The sequence below is a fragment of the Tachypleus tridentatus genome, chromosome 6, assembly GCF_004210375.1.
Source record: "Tachypleus tridentatus isolate NWPU-2018 chromosome 6, ASM421037v1, whole genome shotgun sequence".
Classification (NCBI taxonomy): domain Eukaryota; kingdom Metazoa; phylum Arthropoda; class Merostomata; order Xiphosura; family Limulidae; genus Tachypleus; species Tachypleus tridentatus.
In genome coordinates this window covers 159,891,887-159,906,628 of record NC_134830.1, presented here as the reverse complement: position 1 = coordinate 159,906,628, position 14,742 = coordinate 159,891,887, and the positions used below count along the sequence as shown (strand labels likewise).

Sequence of the window (14,742 nt, the reverse complement as noted above, 5' to 3'; positions counted from 1 at the left end):
AGTATTAGAAGAACAAACAATCATTGCTGAGTATTAGCAGAACAAACAATCATTGCTGAGTATTAGAAGAACAAACAATCATTGCTGAGTATTAGCAGAACAAACAATCATTGCTGAGTATTAGCAGAACAAACAATCATTGCTGAGTATTAGCAGAACAAACAATCATTGCTGAGTATTAGAAGAACAAACAATCATTGCTGAGTATTAGAAGAACAAACAATCATTGCTGAGTATTAGCAGAACAAACAATCATTGCTGAGTATTAGCAGAACAAACAATCATTGCTGAGTATTAGAAGAACAAACAATCATTGCTGAGTATTAGAAGAACAAACAATCATTGCTGAGTATTAGAAGAACAAACAATCATTGCTGAGTATTAGAAGAACAAACAATCATTGCTGAGTATTAGAAGAACAAACAATCATTGCTGAGTATTAGAAGAACAAACAATCATTGCTGAGTATTAGCAGAACAAACAATCATTGCTGAGTATTAGCAGAACAAACAATCATTGCTGAGTATTAGCAGAACAAACAATCATTGCTGAGTATTAGCAGAACAAACAATCATTGCTGAGTATTAGAAGAACAAACAATCATTGCTGAGTATTAGAAGAACAAACAATCATTGCTGAGTATTAGCAGAACAAACAATCATTGCTGAGTATTAGCAGAACAAACAATCATTGCTGAGTATTAGAAGAACAAACAATCATTGCTGAGTATTAGAAGAACAAACAATCATTGCTGAGTATTAGAAGAACAAACAAAATGCGTCGGTGGTTCTTCAGTTACTACGAATGTATTAGTTTGTAGTTCTGTTTTTAAGTTTTTGAAGAAAATGTCCTGGAATATGTCAAACAATTCTTTGTTCACAAATTTCAAATTTGTCAAACGTTTCATCAGTTTTTCTAATTATATGACATGGTTACGTGGTTATATGACATGGTTACAAGGCTACCGTTCTAAATCAGTTTCTTCTGTTGTGTGTTTATTGGGTGTTGTGTTTCGTAGCTGAAGATTTCTTCGAATCTGAGAACTCTTTTCAACAACTGCTTAGAACAAGAGAAAACCGTGGACTTCACACGTGAACATAGGTCAAAGTCAGTCTTGTACCGCTGTGACCTTCAGTAGCGTGTGCAAGAACTACATCCAGTAACCATCTATCTCTTCACAGTATGACCGAAAAATTTATCTACATGCTGAAATGGGTTGAAACCGGCCATTATTAGACATTGAAGTGTCAAGTCCCAACAGCGGCGTCGAACGTACAGCCACACAATAAGATATTGTGGACATACACCAGATCAGGCACATTTTATATTGAGTTCTCTTTAGGGTAAGTTCCATTAACACGTTAAAGAGTAGTGAGTGCATTACGCCAAACTCGAACAGTCCATCTCTTATAACGCACCCACGGCTTTAATGTGTGTAGCGTGGTTTTCTGGAAATGGAATGCGAACCATAAATTTTCATATTCACAGCTCGGCACGCTAACCAGTGTCATCCCATAATAAGTAGAAAAAGCTAAACTTTCACCTGAGAAGACATAATCCGTTAGAACTAACAGGAAGTGATAGCTCAGTATGGAAAAAAATATAAAATGTTTAAGTACAGGAAATATAAGGTTTTGGTTTCAATTATTTATCAGTCTTCATCTTGCTTCTTGACGTCAAGAGGTCAACAGGTTAAAATAATTCAAGAAACTTCTGTAGTTACTTCGGATCCGATTAACCAACAAAACGTGTGAGACAGTTCAGATTCTATTAACACTTGTGCATGTATATATTCTCACCTACGTTTATTATACCAATCTATCCAGTTGCGTGTATGTATACATACAGAACAGACTACAGGTTAAGTCTGATATACGGCGTATCCCAAAAATCTGTGTTTCTCCTATTCTTCAGATAACTCTCCTACTCTGCTACATTTTACCATCAATATGAACGATCGGGACTTTGGTATCATTTGAAATTTAATAAACAATTACACTCCACGTTTCATAGTTATTTACAGGAAAAAAATGTACATATATATATAAATTCTGTCTTGTAAATAACTACTCACGTGGCGAAGAAGACGTCGAAACATGTACTTACTCGTTTCGCGTGCTTTAAAAGTGAAAGCCGTTGAGGGCTTCAATAAATATAAAGCATGGATTTTGATTATTTGTCCCGCGGATGTAAAAGTTAACATATCTGTTACAAAATTTTTATACACACGTGCGCATGTGCATATGCATATACAAAAGCCCCCCTTCCAGTGGCACAGCGGTATGTTCGATACCCGTAGTGGGCAGAGCGCAGAAAGCTCATTGTGTTGCTTTGTACTTTGTACTTAAAACAAACAAACAAAATATACAAAGAAAGGCAGACGAGTCAAACGACACCGGCCCGGCATGGCCAAGTGGTTAAAGCACTCGACTCGTAATATGAGGGTCGCGGGTTCGAATCTCCGTCGCACCAAACATGCTCGCCCTCTCAGCCATTGGGGCGTTATAAGTGATGGTTAGACCCGTCGGTAAAAGAATAGCCCAAGAGTTGGCGGTGGGTGGTGATGGCTAGCTGCATTCCCTCTAGTCTTATACTGCTAAATTAGGGACGGCTAGCGCAGATAGCGCTCGTGTAGCTTGGCGCAAAGTTTCCAAACAAACGTCACCACGTCATCTGGTTATTACCAACTTTGCAAAAGTCGTCTGATCAAGTCAATAAAGGTAAATTTATTTTAGAAACTAAAATGTATCCGAACGTAATAAAAATATCCAGTGCTTTAAAATAATAAAAATGCGTACTGCAACGTGCTCTTCCGAAGTGTTATTTACAATGTAATGTGTAGTTCATGTATTTGATCTGTACATGTGACTACAAAACTGTGTAGTGTCGTATTAGTTCTTCTAGTACGTGTATCAAATAGACTTTTCTACCTCAAGGAATTACATGTATATAACTTCTTTTGTTGTTGTTTCTCTTCACTTATGACGGAATCGTGTTTATAATACGGGATGTGTGGAGGGTATTGAAAAGTCTTGAACAAAACCGTAACTCCTGGCGATGTGATGGAAACGTTATATTCGGTTTCCATTATGTTAAAAATGTGAATAAAGAAGAAGCCAGCGTCTATGCACGTGTTTATCTTTTAAGTTCAAAAAGGTCTTTCTCTTGCTATATTGTTTACAATAGGTTTACCATAAAACTTGGAAAGCAAAGAAACCGAAAAGTAAATCAGCCTACCCGATGTTACAAGCTGCTTCAACTTCGATACTAGAAACAAATATTTCCTGAAGTGGCTGACGTCATATTTTCTAACAGCAAGGTTAACATACGACAGTTTACGTCTTTTAAAAAAAATTGCAGTCGTGTAGCTTTGCGTGAGTTGTCGACGAATAATCGATGAGAACAAAGTGACTTGGAGGGGATGTGATCCCCTTGATCAAACTCGACACTTTTATGAACTCCGGCAGATACCCAACACTCCCATACTTCAAGCCAGGGGGTTTCTGTGTATAAGTACCCCCTTGTATTATAACATGCAAGGATTAGTGAAGATAGCGAAAATCTGCGCAAATGCGGTTCAGTTCTTTTCGATATTTTTGCTATAGTGTCGTCAGTTAGAAGCTCCCCCAGCGGCACAGCAGTATCAGTTTTCGATACCCCCAGTGGGCAGTATAGTTTTGAACTTAAACTACAAACAAATAAACGGTTACAAACTGACCATTTAACCTTAAAATATCTATACATTAAACTGCTCGTGGTCCATGACTTTGTTCGTTATAGAATGGTTCATAATAACATTTTTCTTTGTTGTTAAACATAAAGCTATCTGTGCTCTGCCCACCGCGGCTATAGAAGTCCGATTTTCAACGTTATAAGCCTTCAGACTTGCACCTGAGGGGTGTCCATAATAGCATATGACAGTAAAGCAGCAAGTAACGGCTTCGGACATGATTGTAATTATGCCAGATATGTTGTGATAAGTCGGACCTAGCAATATTTTTTATATATATTTCGAACGTTTTGTTGTGAAACTCAAAAAGCCATCAAATCTTTAGATATTGGTCCCTGACGTCCTAAAAACAAAGACATTTTCAAACCCAATGTGATAACAGAGAATTGTAACTCACTGACGAAACTAAATTAATACAAGATAAACTAAAGTATTTTTTGTAAGAAGCAGCGTATTAAAAGATGTTCTGTTGTTATCACGACGTAGTGTCACCATGGGGTTACTTACACTACGACGTAGTGTCACCATGGGGTTACTTACACTGCGACATAGTGTCACCATGGGGGTTACTTACACTACGACATAATGTCACCATGGGGGTTACTTACACTGCGACATAGTGTCACCATGGAGGTTACTTACACTGCGACATAGTGTCACCATGGGGTTACTTACACTGCGACATAATGTCACCATGGGGGTTACTTACACTGCGACATAGTGTCACCATGGAACCAATTACACCAAGATATTGTGACACTATGGGACCACTTACACCACGACATAGTGCCACCATGGAACCACTTACCCCATAACACAGTGTCACAACAGTATCGCCCTTTGATATTACGACATAGTGTTACAACGGGACTACCATTTGATATTATGACATAGTGCTACAACGGGACTACCATTTAATATTATGACATAGTGTTACAATGGGACTACCATTTGATATTATGACATAGTGTCACAACAGGACTACCATTTGATATTATGACATAGTGTCACAACAGGACTACCATTTGATATTATGACATAGTGTTACAACGGGACTACTATTTAATATTATGACATCGTGTTACAACGGGACTACCATTTGATATTATGACATAGTGTTACAACAGGACTACCATTTGATATTATGATATAGTGTCACAACAGGACTACCATTTGATATTATGACATAGTGTCACAACAGGACTACCATTTGATATTACGACATAGTGTTATAATGGGATCACTTTTATATGCTCTTGTATGATAAACAACATCCCAAACCGAACAGTTATTGTTACAAAAGCAGAATAGATATTAATAAAAGTAAAACATGAGTTTGATTTAATCATATTAAGGGCAGAACTTTGAAGCAGACGATTTTCTAAATTAATTATGTGTGTGATGATTCCAGGTGTAGTAAAATATTTATTATCCATTGATGATTTTGTAAAGGCACTAGATCTCTCTGGACTTATGAGGGACTGGACGGACACTTGACAGAGAGCTATTAAAAGTAAAGGTTAGTCAACGTATTCGTAATGACGAGAAACCCACTTGAAGTAAAAATGTATCACAGCACGGCTGATAGGGGTATTAACACTTTTACTAATAAAGCAGAGAACAACGTTTAGAACTTCAGCTTAACAAGAAAATGACCAAAGAAGGTCGAAACGTTGTCTTCTGCTTTATTTGAAAAAAAAAAAAAAGTTAATACCCACCCATGCCAGTCGTCATGAGATACACAGTCCACGTGTTGCTAAATGATCAGTTGTGATTGGTTAATTGTTTTGGATATTAATGTAAAGCTAGACAAAGGCTATCTTATCTGCGCTAGCTGTCTCTAATTTATATGCAAAAACGGCTCGTTTGGGCTGATAAAACACTTTTACATAGAAGAGCGAACAACGTTTCGACCTTCTTCGGTCATCGTCAGGTTTTTGCATATAAATTTCTCAACAAGTGGGTTTCTCGTCATCACTGATTATTGTCTCTAATTTATAAATTACAGAGTAGAGGAATAGCGGTTAGTGAACAGCATCCAGTGCAAACTATTTGTCTTGTCTAATCGAATAACGAAATCGAACCGTGGTTCTTAGAACTCACCCATGGCCTCAAAGTCTAGAGTGAGTTTTGTAACAACAGGACGCAAAGCCTGGATCTCGACGTTTACAGTCCAGGCAAGCTGGACTCCAAGACAAGTCCAGCTCAATATATTGCAATTAATTCTCCTGATGATGGTTGGTGTTCCATTGATTTCATATATTTTTATTAGTTCTTTAAAAACAGATAAAAACATAAAATAAAAATGTCTGTCTCAACCACCAGTAGCCAGCTATGTGAAAATAAGTTGGTAATTTGAGACTATCGCAGGTTCGAATCCCCTGTCACACCAAACATGCTCGCCCTTTCCGCCGTGGGAAGCGTTTTAATCTTATGGTGAATCCCATTATTCGTCAGTAAAAAAAAACCAATGAGTTGGCGGTGGGTAATAATGACTAGCTGCCTTCCCTCTAGTCTTTCACTGTTAATCCGAGGGTTGCGGGTTCGAATCCCCGTCACACCAAACATGTTTTCCATTTCAGCTGTGGGGGAGTTATAATGTGACGGTCAATCGCATTATTCGTTGGTAAAAGAGTAGCCCAAGAGTTGGCGGTGGGTGGTGATGACTAGCTGACTTCCTTCCAGTCTTACACTCCAAAATTAGGGACTGCTAGCGCAGATAGCCCTCATGCAGCTTTGAGCGAAATTCAAAACATACCAAACACCAAATATTCACTGCTAAATTAAGGATGGCTAGTGTAGATAGACCTTGTGTAGCTTTGCACGAAATTTAAAAACAAACAAACAAACTTTATATATATTTTTTCTATGATTATTTGTAGTATTTAATTCAAAGCTTGATTTCTTTATTTTATTTTTTACTTTTCATAACTACAGGGGCTGGAAACGGAGACGACAACAACTGATTTCACTTGTGTCATGGTGTTTTGTACCTCACCACTAATACCGGCGATTTCGTGTCCAGCAACGCCCCCTAGTGTGTATCCAGTTTCCTACCAGTCACAGTTTTTTTCAAGCACAGCTGTCGTACCGATTGCTACATCGCCAACATGGAAGCAGTCCTTGTAAGTCTTAGCTGCAAAATTAAGGCTAAAAATTACAGCTCCCTTACTCATGATGTATTTTTCCATGAATCACATTCCCTCGTATCCATTCTCTTAATAATATTTTAAAGTAAATGCTATTTTCGGCCGTAATTCCAACACTATCTCACGCTAACTCTAACGATTTAACAGAAATTGTCAGATTTTTCGAACGTCCTATGGACGGCACTACAACGGAGTTCCAATTTTAACTCATAACTTTAGATATGGACGTTGTTAACTCAACAATTTGATAGTTAAGAAATAGAAAAAAAAATCGCAAGTTTCCAGTTGAAATAATCAAGTTGGTCAAAACGTTTGGAAAAGTTAGTTGTAGACACATTTAAGATGTTTACAATTCTCATCCTGAGCGTTATCTTGCGTCACACTTTGGTTAAACGGTCAGGTAAAAAAATCCAGAGATCAGCTGTAGTTGTCTCTGTAGTTAGTCAGAGGGATGAAGACCATTCAGAACCCCCAGTCGCCTGCACGGCTACTTTTAATAAAATGGAGGATTGGTTGTTATTTTTAATTATTACGAACCCACAGCTGGGGATGTAGATGGTCTTTAGAGCCCTATCACGGGTTTGAGTCTTTGATTTTTCCACCTATTGCCATACACGCTAATTACTTGACACTGATTTGCCTATTCGTTGAATTTTGTGCAAAATACAAAAGCCAGAGAATCTATCTGGCTAACAGTTGAAATATTGCCGGTCGACATTAGCCACTGCCAGTATTTGGTCATCTCTTTGTAACACCGTCACGACTGAAAGGACGAGCATATCCGACAACATGGTTCGATCCCACGACCAGAGATTTAGATACCAGTATTAACGTTTCTAAACCCAAATTAATGTTACATTCCGATCGTTTGGGCTTCAGCACTGTAAAGTTCCTGAGCACCGAAAACATCACTTGAAACTTCATCTCAGAACTTGTTATTCTTTTTTAATATATTTGTTTTGTTTACTAACCTAACGTTCTTGAACTAGTCCTACAACTTTTTATGCCAAGTAATGCTGAAAGACACACGATTAAATCTTACGAGAGTGGTGGAATTTCGAAATCCTACACTGTATGTAATTATGCAAACTCTTGATATCTGTATGCGAATTTAATTTCAATTGAAGTGCTTTGCAGGTCCATAAGTTGGGGGGTTCCAACGCTCTGTAAATTAGTTACACGAGTTTTACATCACGACCACCAGAATAAACGAGTCGTTTCTTGTGATCATTGCTGAATCGAGACCTAGCCAACCATGAATAAAAAAATAGCGCGAATGTTTCGTAATAAAATGACGCATTATTTTAATTGTTTCTTTTATTCATGGTGAAGAATTCATTGCGCAAGAATATGAAGTAATAAGTTCGAGTTAAAATGTGTTATTGGTTTTCGATTAACATATCCCTTTACTGCTTTCCTTTCCCCCCTTTGTGGTAAAACTCAACGCAATCGTCAGTGTTTGTATAGGCCCGGCATGGCCAAGTGGTTAAGGTGCTCGACTGGTAATCCGAGGGTCACGGGTTCGAACCTCCGTCGCACCAAACATGCTCGCCCTTTTCAGCCGTGGGGGCGTTATAATGGTACAGTCAGTCCCACTATTCGTTGGTAAAAGAGTAGCCCAAGAGTTGGCGGTGAGTGGTGATGACTAGCTGCCTTCCCTCTAGTCTTACACTGCTAAATTAGGGACGGCTAGCGCAGATAGCCCTCGACTAGCTTTGCGCGAAATTCACAAAACAAACAAACAAACATGTTTGTATATGAATGAAGCAAACTAAACGAAAAGAACAACAATTGCGAATTTATTAAATTTTTATTAAGGACCGTTTCCGCTGAACCATACGAATGACAAGTTCCTATTGGTCAATACCTGACTTTTTCCTATATTTCTGCAATGTTTTCCTAGAATATTAAATATAATTCGTATCTTTGTAGGATGTAAATCTGTACATATGCCGATGCAAAATAATTTGTTTTGTTTCATAGTGTATTTCAAAATCAATTAAGTTACTCCTAAGCTATTGATTCAACTAAATGAAGAAAAATACATTTGGTTTATCAACTTACTTATTTTCATTCAAGACTCAGCTTTGAATGCAACACACGACCATGCTTCTCGGCTTTTGAAACTCATTGTAATAGCTTTTTATTTAGAGACACAGCTTTATGACATGGCATTTGTCAGCCAGTTTAGTAGCTTTGTGTTGCGATACAGATAGCTTCATGACTTAACGTTTATTCCTAACTTTAATGTTTCATGTCCAGATACAGATAGCTTCATGACTTAACGTTTATTCCTCACTTTAATGTTTCATGTCCAGATACAGATAGCTTCATGACTTAACGTTTATTCCTCACTTTAATGTTTCATGTCCAGATACAGATAGCTTCATGACTTAACGTTTATTCCTCACTTTAATGTTTCATGTCCAGATACAGATAGCTTCATGACTTAACGTTTATTCCTCACTTTAATGTTTCATGTTTAGATACAGATAGCTTCATGACTTAACGTTTATTCCTCACTTTAAATGTTTCGTGTCCAGATACAGATAGCTTCATGACTTGGTATTTATTACTCACTTTAATGTTTCATGTCCAGATACAGATAGCTTCATGACTTGGCATTTATTACAAACTTTAATGTTTCATGTCCAGATACAGATAGCTTCATGACTTGGCATTTATTACAAACTTTAATGTTTCATGTCCAAATACAGATAGCTTCATGACTTGGCATTTATTACAAACTTTAATCTTCCATGACTAGATGCAGATAGCTTCATGACTTGACATTTATTACTCACTTTAATGTTTCATGTCCAGATACAGATAGCTTCATGACTTGGCATTTATTACAAACTTTAATCTTCCATGACTAGATACAGATAGCTTCATGACTTGACATTTATTACAAACTTTAATATTTCATGTCCAAATACAGATAGCTTCATGACTTGGCATTTATTACAAACTTTAATCTTCCATGACTAGATACAGATAGCTTCATGACTTGACATTTATTACAAACTTTAATGTTTCATGTCCAAATACAGATAGCTTCATGACTTGGCATTTATTACAAACTTTAATCTTCCATGACTAGATACAGATAGCTTCATGACTTGACATTTATTACTCACTTTAATGTTTCATGTCCAGATACAGATAGCTTCATGACTTGGCATTTATTACAAACTTTAATCTTCCATGACTAGATGCAGATAGCTTCATGACTTGACATTTATTACTCACTTTAATGTTTCATGTCCAGATACAGATAGCTTCATGACTTGGCATTTAATACAAACTTTAATCTTCCATGACTAGATACAGATAGCTTCACGACTTGGCATTTATTACTCACTTTAATGTTTCATGTCCAGATACAGATAGCTTCATGACTTGGCATTTATTACAAACTTTAATCTTCCATGACTAGATACAGATAGCTTCATGACTTGACATTTATTACTCACTTTAATGTTTCATGTCCAGATACAGATAGCTTCATGACTTGGCATTTAATACAAACTTTAATCTTCCATGACTAGATACAGATAGCTTCATGACTTAATATTGAGAAAACGCTCAATTAAATTAAAGTTGTGGTCATAATGGACCTGGAATCTCGTTCCATTAATGCATGGTCAGACGTGGTCAAACGCACTCATGAAGTACTACTGATCATAAGGTTTCAGATACAACAGGACGCTGACCACGCTCCACACTTTGAGTTGTTAGTTTCGGTAGTTCCTGCTAACTGGTAACAGAGGTCTGCGAATGTAAATGTCATTATTTACTTTTTTTGTTTTAATAACCAATTTTCCCATAATTCAACAACCTACAGCTAGAAAATAATGTTTCTTTTTTTTTTCTATCACGTAAGGAGTTTTCACATATCGGGAGGGAAAAACACACACACTTTTACTTCGATCAAATTACTATTTCGTTTACCACGATTAAATTGTTATTATTATGTCTGGGTTATATAACACTCGATAAGTCTCTCACGTCGCGATTGGTCTAGAGAAATTTATACCCAGTGGGTGTCAACATTTTAAACCCAACATAATGTAATCCAATTTCAGTGAACATGATTCACTTATGTAAAAGTACAGATAAAGATTTGTGAAAAATCTGTAGGAGATGGAGAAATATGGATATCATTTTCAGATTCAGCGTACAAGAATTACTGTAGAACACGTAAACATTTCAAGACGGTGAAACCATCGCAGGTCTGTATGATCCTTCCATTGCCCAGACTTAAAATACGTAAATCAGCTTAAGAATTACTTCTGATATTAGCAGCCAAATATTTGTCTCTAACCAGGTAATTGAAGACTGGAAACACTTTGCTGTCGTGACTTCTGGCCTTTCATTAAAAACTAATTAAGGTCTAGACTGGTGACGTTTTACTTTTCATCGGCACGCGGACATGTGGCGTATGGAGCCGGAAATAAAAATCAGTTTTTAATCACGCATTTAACTGGCGAAGATCCAAACACGGTTAGGTTCTTGGAAGAAGTCAAATCGTGAAAATGAAAGCGAAAAAAAGTTATTTGTTGCTAATATATGATTATTCCCTATTAACTGTCAAACATATGTACGTTTGTATGTTTTGCGAATCGCCAGACTGGTTGTCACTAAACGACATGGCACGTATCTTTAGGGCGTTCTCATCTCTCCACCGTAAGTTTCTCCCCGTGGACTACAGTTTGTTCTACGTGCGTTGAATAGGTACAACAAGCATATCAGTATTTCTGTACTCACGGCACCAGAAGAAGTGAAAAATACCGAGTAATATATCTCAATCTAAAGGCCTGTTATTAGCTTGTAAGATATAATTACATAACAGTTAAAAATATTCATGTGGTGTACTATGGGGTACCACAAAGAGCGCGAAAACAGAACAATAACATGGTCGTATTTAGTTTCGCGAAATAACACCAAAAACAGCTTGAGTGGCGAGAGCCACTTGCAGATTAATGTTAGCGTGCTACTACTGAGGTTCGTGACCCATTGTAGCAGAAAATGCGCTCCGCACTTTAGAGCCCTAGATGCGTTATAAGAGTGATTGTCAAACGATGTTGGATGTACTAGATTATTAGTTCGGTCCGATAAGAGTTGGCGGGTGTTGTTGTTGACTAACATTTTTTTCCTTTAACCTATCAGCTCAGTATCGGTGATGACTATTCGCCGCTGGCTGTATGAATGATGTTCGTTAGTTTCTAAAGAAAACAGACAAAAATAATATAATTTGAATAGAGTTTATGCAAGTTTGAAGTAGCGAAGTTAAGTGACTTCGATAAATGATTTCAAACTATTCTAAACACCATTGTTGTATGTTTATTTTTTCATCTGCATATGATAAACCATATCTGACTAACACCAGTGGCTGCTGGTTAAGTGTGTTGTTATTATTAATGTTGTAAAAAGTTTCAATCTTACCCTGGATTACCGTATCTTCAACAGTCATTATGGCGTAGTACCAGTCACGTGACGTGGTTCCATCCTCAGTACTAAAAACAACAAGAACCGGGTTTTGACGCCCGTGTTGGGCATAACTCATCTTGCTCATTGCGTAGCTTTGAGCTTCACAACAAACACGCAACTAAACACATCTTATTTGTTAATGGATTTATTTCGTTCGACGATGAATTTGATTTCCGATTTCCACTAGAACCCATAGATTTCACCTAACGATCCTCAAACCAGAGTGTCGTCGGTTTAGTGGTTTTGTTTCCTCTGATAAGCGTGTAAATATGTAACCAATAAGAAAGAAAACGGAAACCTACACACACATACACACATTATGTATAGATGATCAATTTCCGCTTTCTAGACATTTATTACGTTTTACCAGCAGAGGTTCGTCAAGTAAGCTAGTGTAAGAGTCTCTCACCAGGGGGCGTTTTATTAGTATTTCTTTACTCTTCCACCTAGTGCTTTTTTATGTTTTGCGAAGAAATAAGAATGGATTTAAAGGATTGATAGTAACTGTTGTTAAAAGAGAAAGAACGAAGGACTGATAGTAACTGTTGTTAAAAGAGAAGAACGAAGGACTGATAGTAACTGTTGTTAAAAGAAAAGAACGAAGGACTGACACTAACTGTTGTTAAAAGAAAAGAACGAAAGTGTTCGAAATAAATCGTATGAAGTTTAAAGATGATAACCGTCGAATAACGGGAAGATGAAGGGGGCGGAAGAGAAAGGGGGTCGTGTAAAGTTCAATGCACGGAAAATGATTTGCGGCAAATGAAGCCTGGTCTACACGTCTCGTGCGTCGACAGCTGCCGTAGACAACCGAATGCTCTTTTCGTCGGCGTGTTGAAGGAATAGACGTCGTGGTCGTTTACAATAACAAGGTCACTCAGTCTGTACTTGTTACACCAGATACAAACAAAACACAACCTCATGGTTGCGACAGCCCTGCGATATCTTTTTACTGTGAGACTACACGTGTTTCTTCAACTGGGCGAATATATGATTTCCTGTAAGTGGCGACCATTATTGTGATAGATAACACGTCCACGTATTATTGATAGCATACTATTTATATCTGAGACACTTTTTTTCCCTTGTAAAACTAATATGATCGATGGATAAAAATGTGTTGTTAAGGTTAAGTTAAATAACTGGAATATTCCATAGGGTAAAAAACGAGGTAGGAGGGAAGGTTACAAGTTGTTCTTAATAAGGCCGTCAACACATAAACTAAAAAAAATCAGTGTAATTCGTTTGGAATCGCTCTGAATAGATCAAACACGCTTAATGTTCGTTTTCGAACTAAGCCTAATAGTGATTTCACTGTCAACATCATGTTTGTTTGTTTGTTTTATGAATTTCGCGCAAAGCTACACAAGGGCTATCTCCGCTAGCCGTCCCTAATTTAGCATTGTAAGATTAGAGGGAAGGCAGCTAGTCATCACCACCCACCGCCAACTCTTGGGCTACTTTTTTTACCAACGAATAGTGGAATTGATCATAACATTATAACGCCCCGGCTGAAAGAACGAACATATTTGGTGTGACGGGGATTCGAACTCGCGACCCTCGGATTACGAGACGAGCATCCTAACCACCTGGCCATGCCGGGCCAAAGTCATGTTCTTTATTTCTAGAAAAGTCACTCGGTACATTCGGATTCTGTTTCACAAGTTTTGTTACCAGGAAATTTCCCAGTTAGTGGGGCTGGGCGTGGTCGAGAGGAACTCTGGAATCTGAGGTGCGTCATAAGAGTGGCTGCCAAATCCCTCGATTTTATTGCAGTGGTCCAAGATATGGCGGTGGGTGCTCGCTTTTTTTTTCTCTTTAGTCTGTCAGTGAAAAACTAGGGACAACTGATGCAGAGAGCACTTGTATAGTTTTGCCAGAATGTCCGAAATAAACAAAGTCCTAAACTATCTCAGGACAGTTAACCTGAAGATGACCTAAGAAGGTCGAAACGTTGTTCTCTGCTTTATCAGTAAAAGTGTTAATACCCATACCAGCCGTTCTGACATACATTCATCACGAAACGAAGTCCTAGTACTGATTGAATGGGTTTAGAAATACCACCTAGGCTTTCTCATAATACAAATATTTAGACTTGTTAGAGGGTAGAGTTTCAGCAGGGTTACTTTTTCTCTCCATAATAGCATCAGGGTAGTCATTTCAATTACTGTTTTCTTCCAGAACGTTGAAGAGATCAACACCAATGATAACGAAAGTTTCGCCGGGTTAATCATTCGAATTATATTCATACTCTCACGACTGGAAATTAACCCTAATATGTCCTGACAAGACCTTTCCGGTTTTCTTAAACAAATGTTGTTGCTTTTAACTGATTTTAGGGCCCGGCATGGCCAAGCGTGTTAAGGTGTT

The 14,742-nt window shown here is 37.6% G+C and overlaps 1 protein-coding gene and 1 pseudogene across 2 annotated transcripts in view; one reads left to right on the top strand and one right to left on the bottom strand.

Annotated features, from left to right (window-relative positions):
- The window catches only part of LOC143254279 (U-Kazal-Dg21.2-like), an 87,314-nt gene extending 74,525 nt beyond the window's left edge, over positions 1 to 12,789 (bottom strand). Inside the window, exon 1 of the mRNA XM_076509182.1 lies at positions 12,328 to 12,789. Within this exon, the coding sequence (XP_076365297.1) occupies positions 12,328 to 12,457 (130 nt within the window). The 5' untranslated portion in view covers positions 12,458 to 12,789. The remainder of the gene's footprint in view (positions 1 to 12,327) is intronic.
- The window catches only part of LOC143254278 (receptor-transporting protein 3-like), a 62,919-nt pseudogene that overhangs the window by 29,005 nt on the left and 19,172 nt on the right, over positions 1 to 14,742 (top strand). Inside the window, exon 3 of the transcript XR_013030123.1 lies at positions 6,668 to 6,855. The product of XR_013030123.1 is annotated as a receptor-transporting protein 3-like (transcript). The remainder of the gene's footprint in view (positions 1 to 6,667; positions 6,856 to 14,742) is intronic.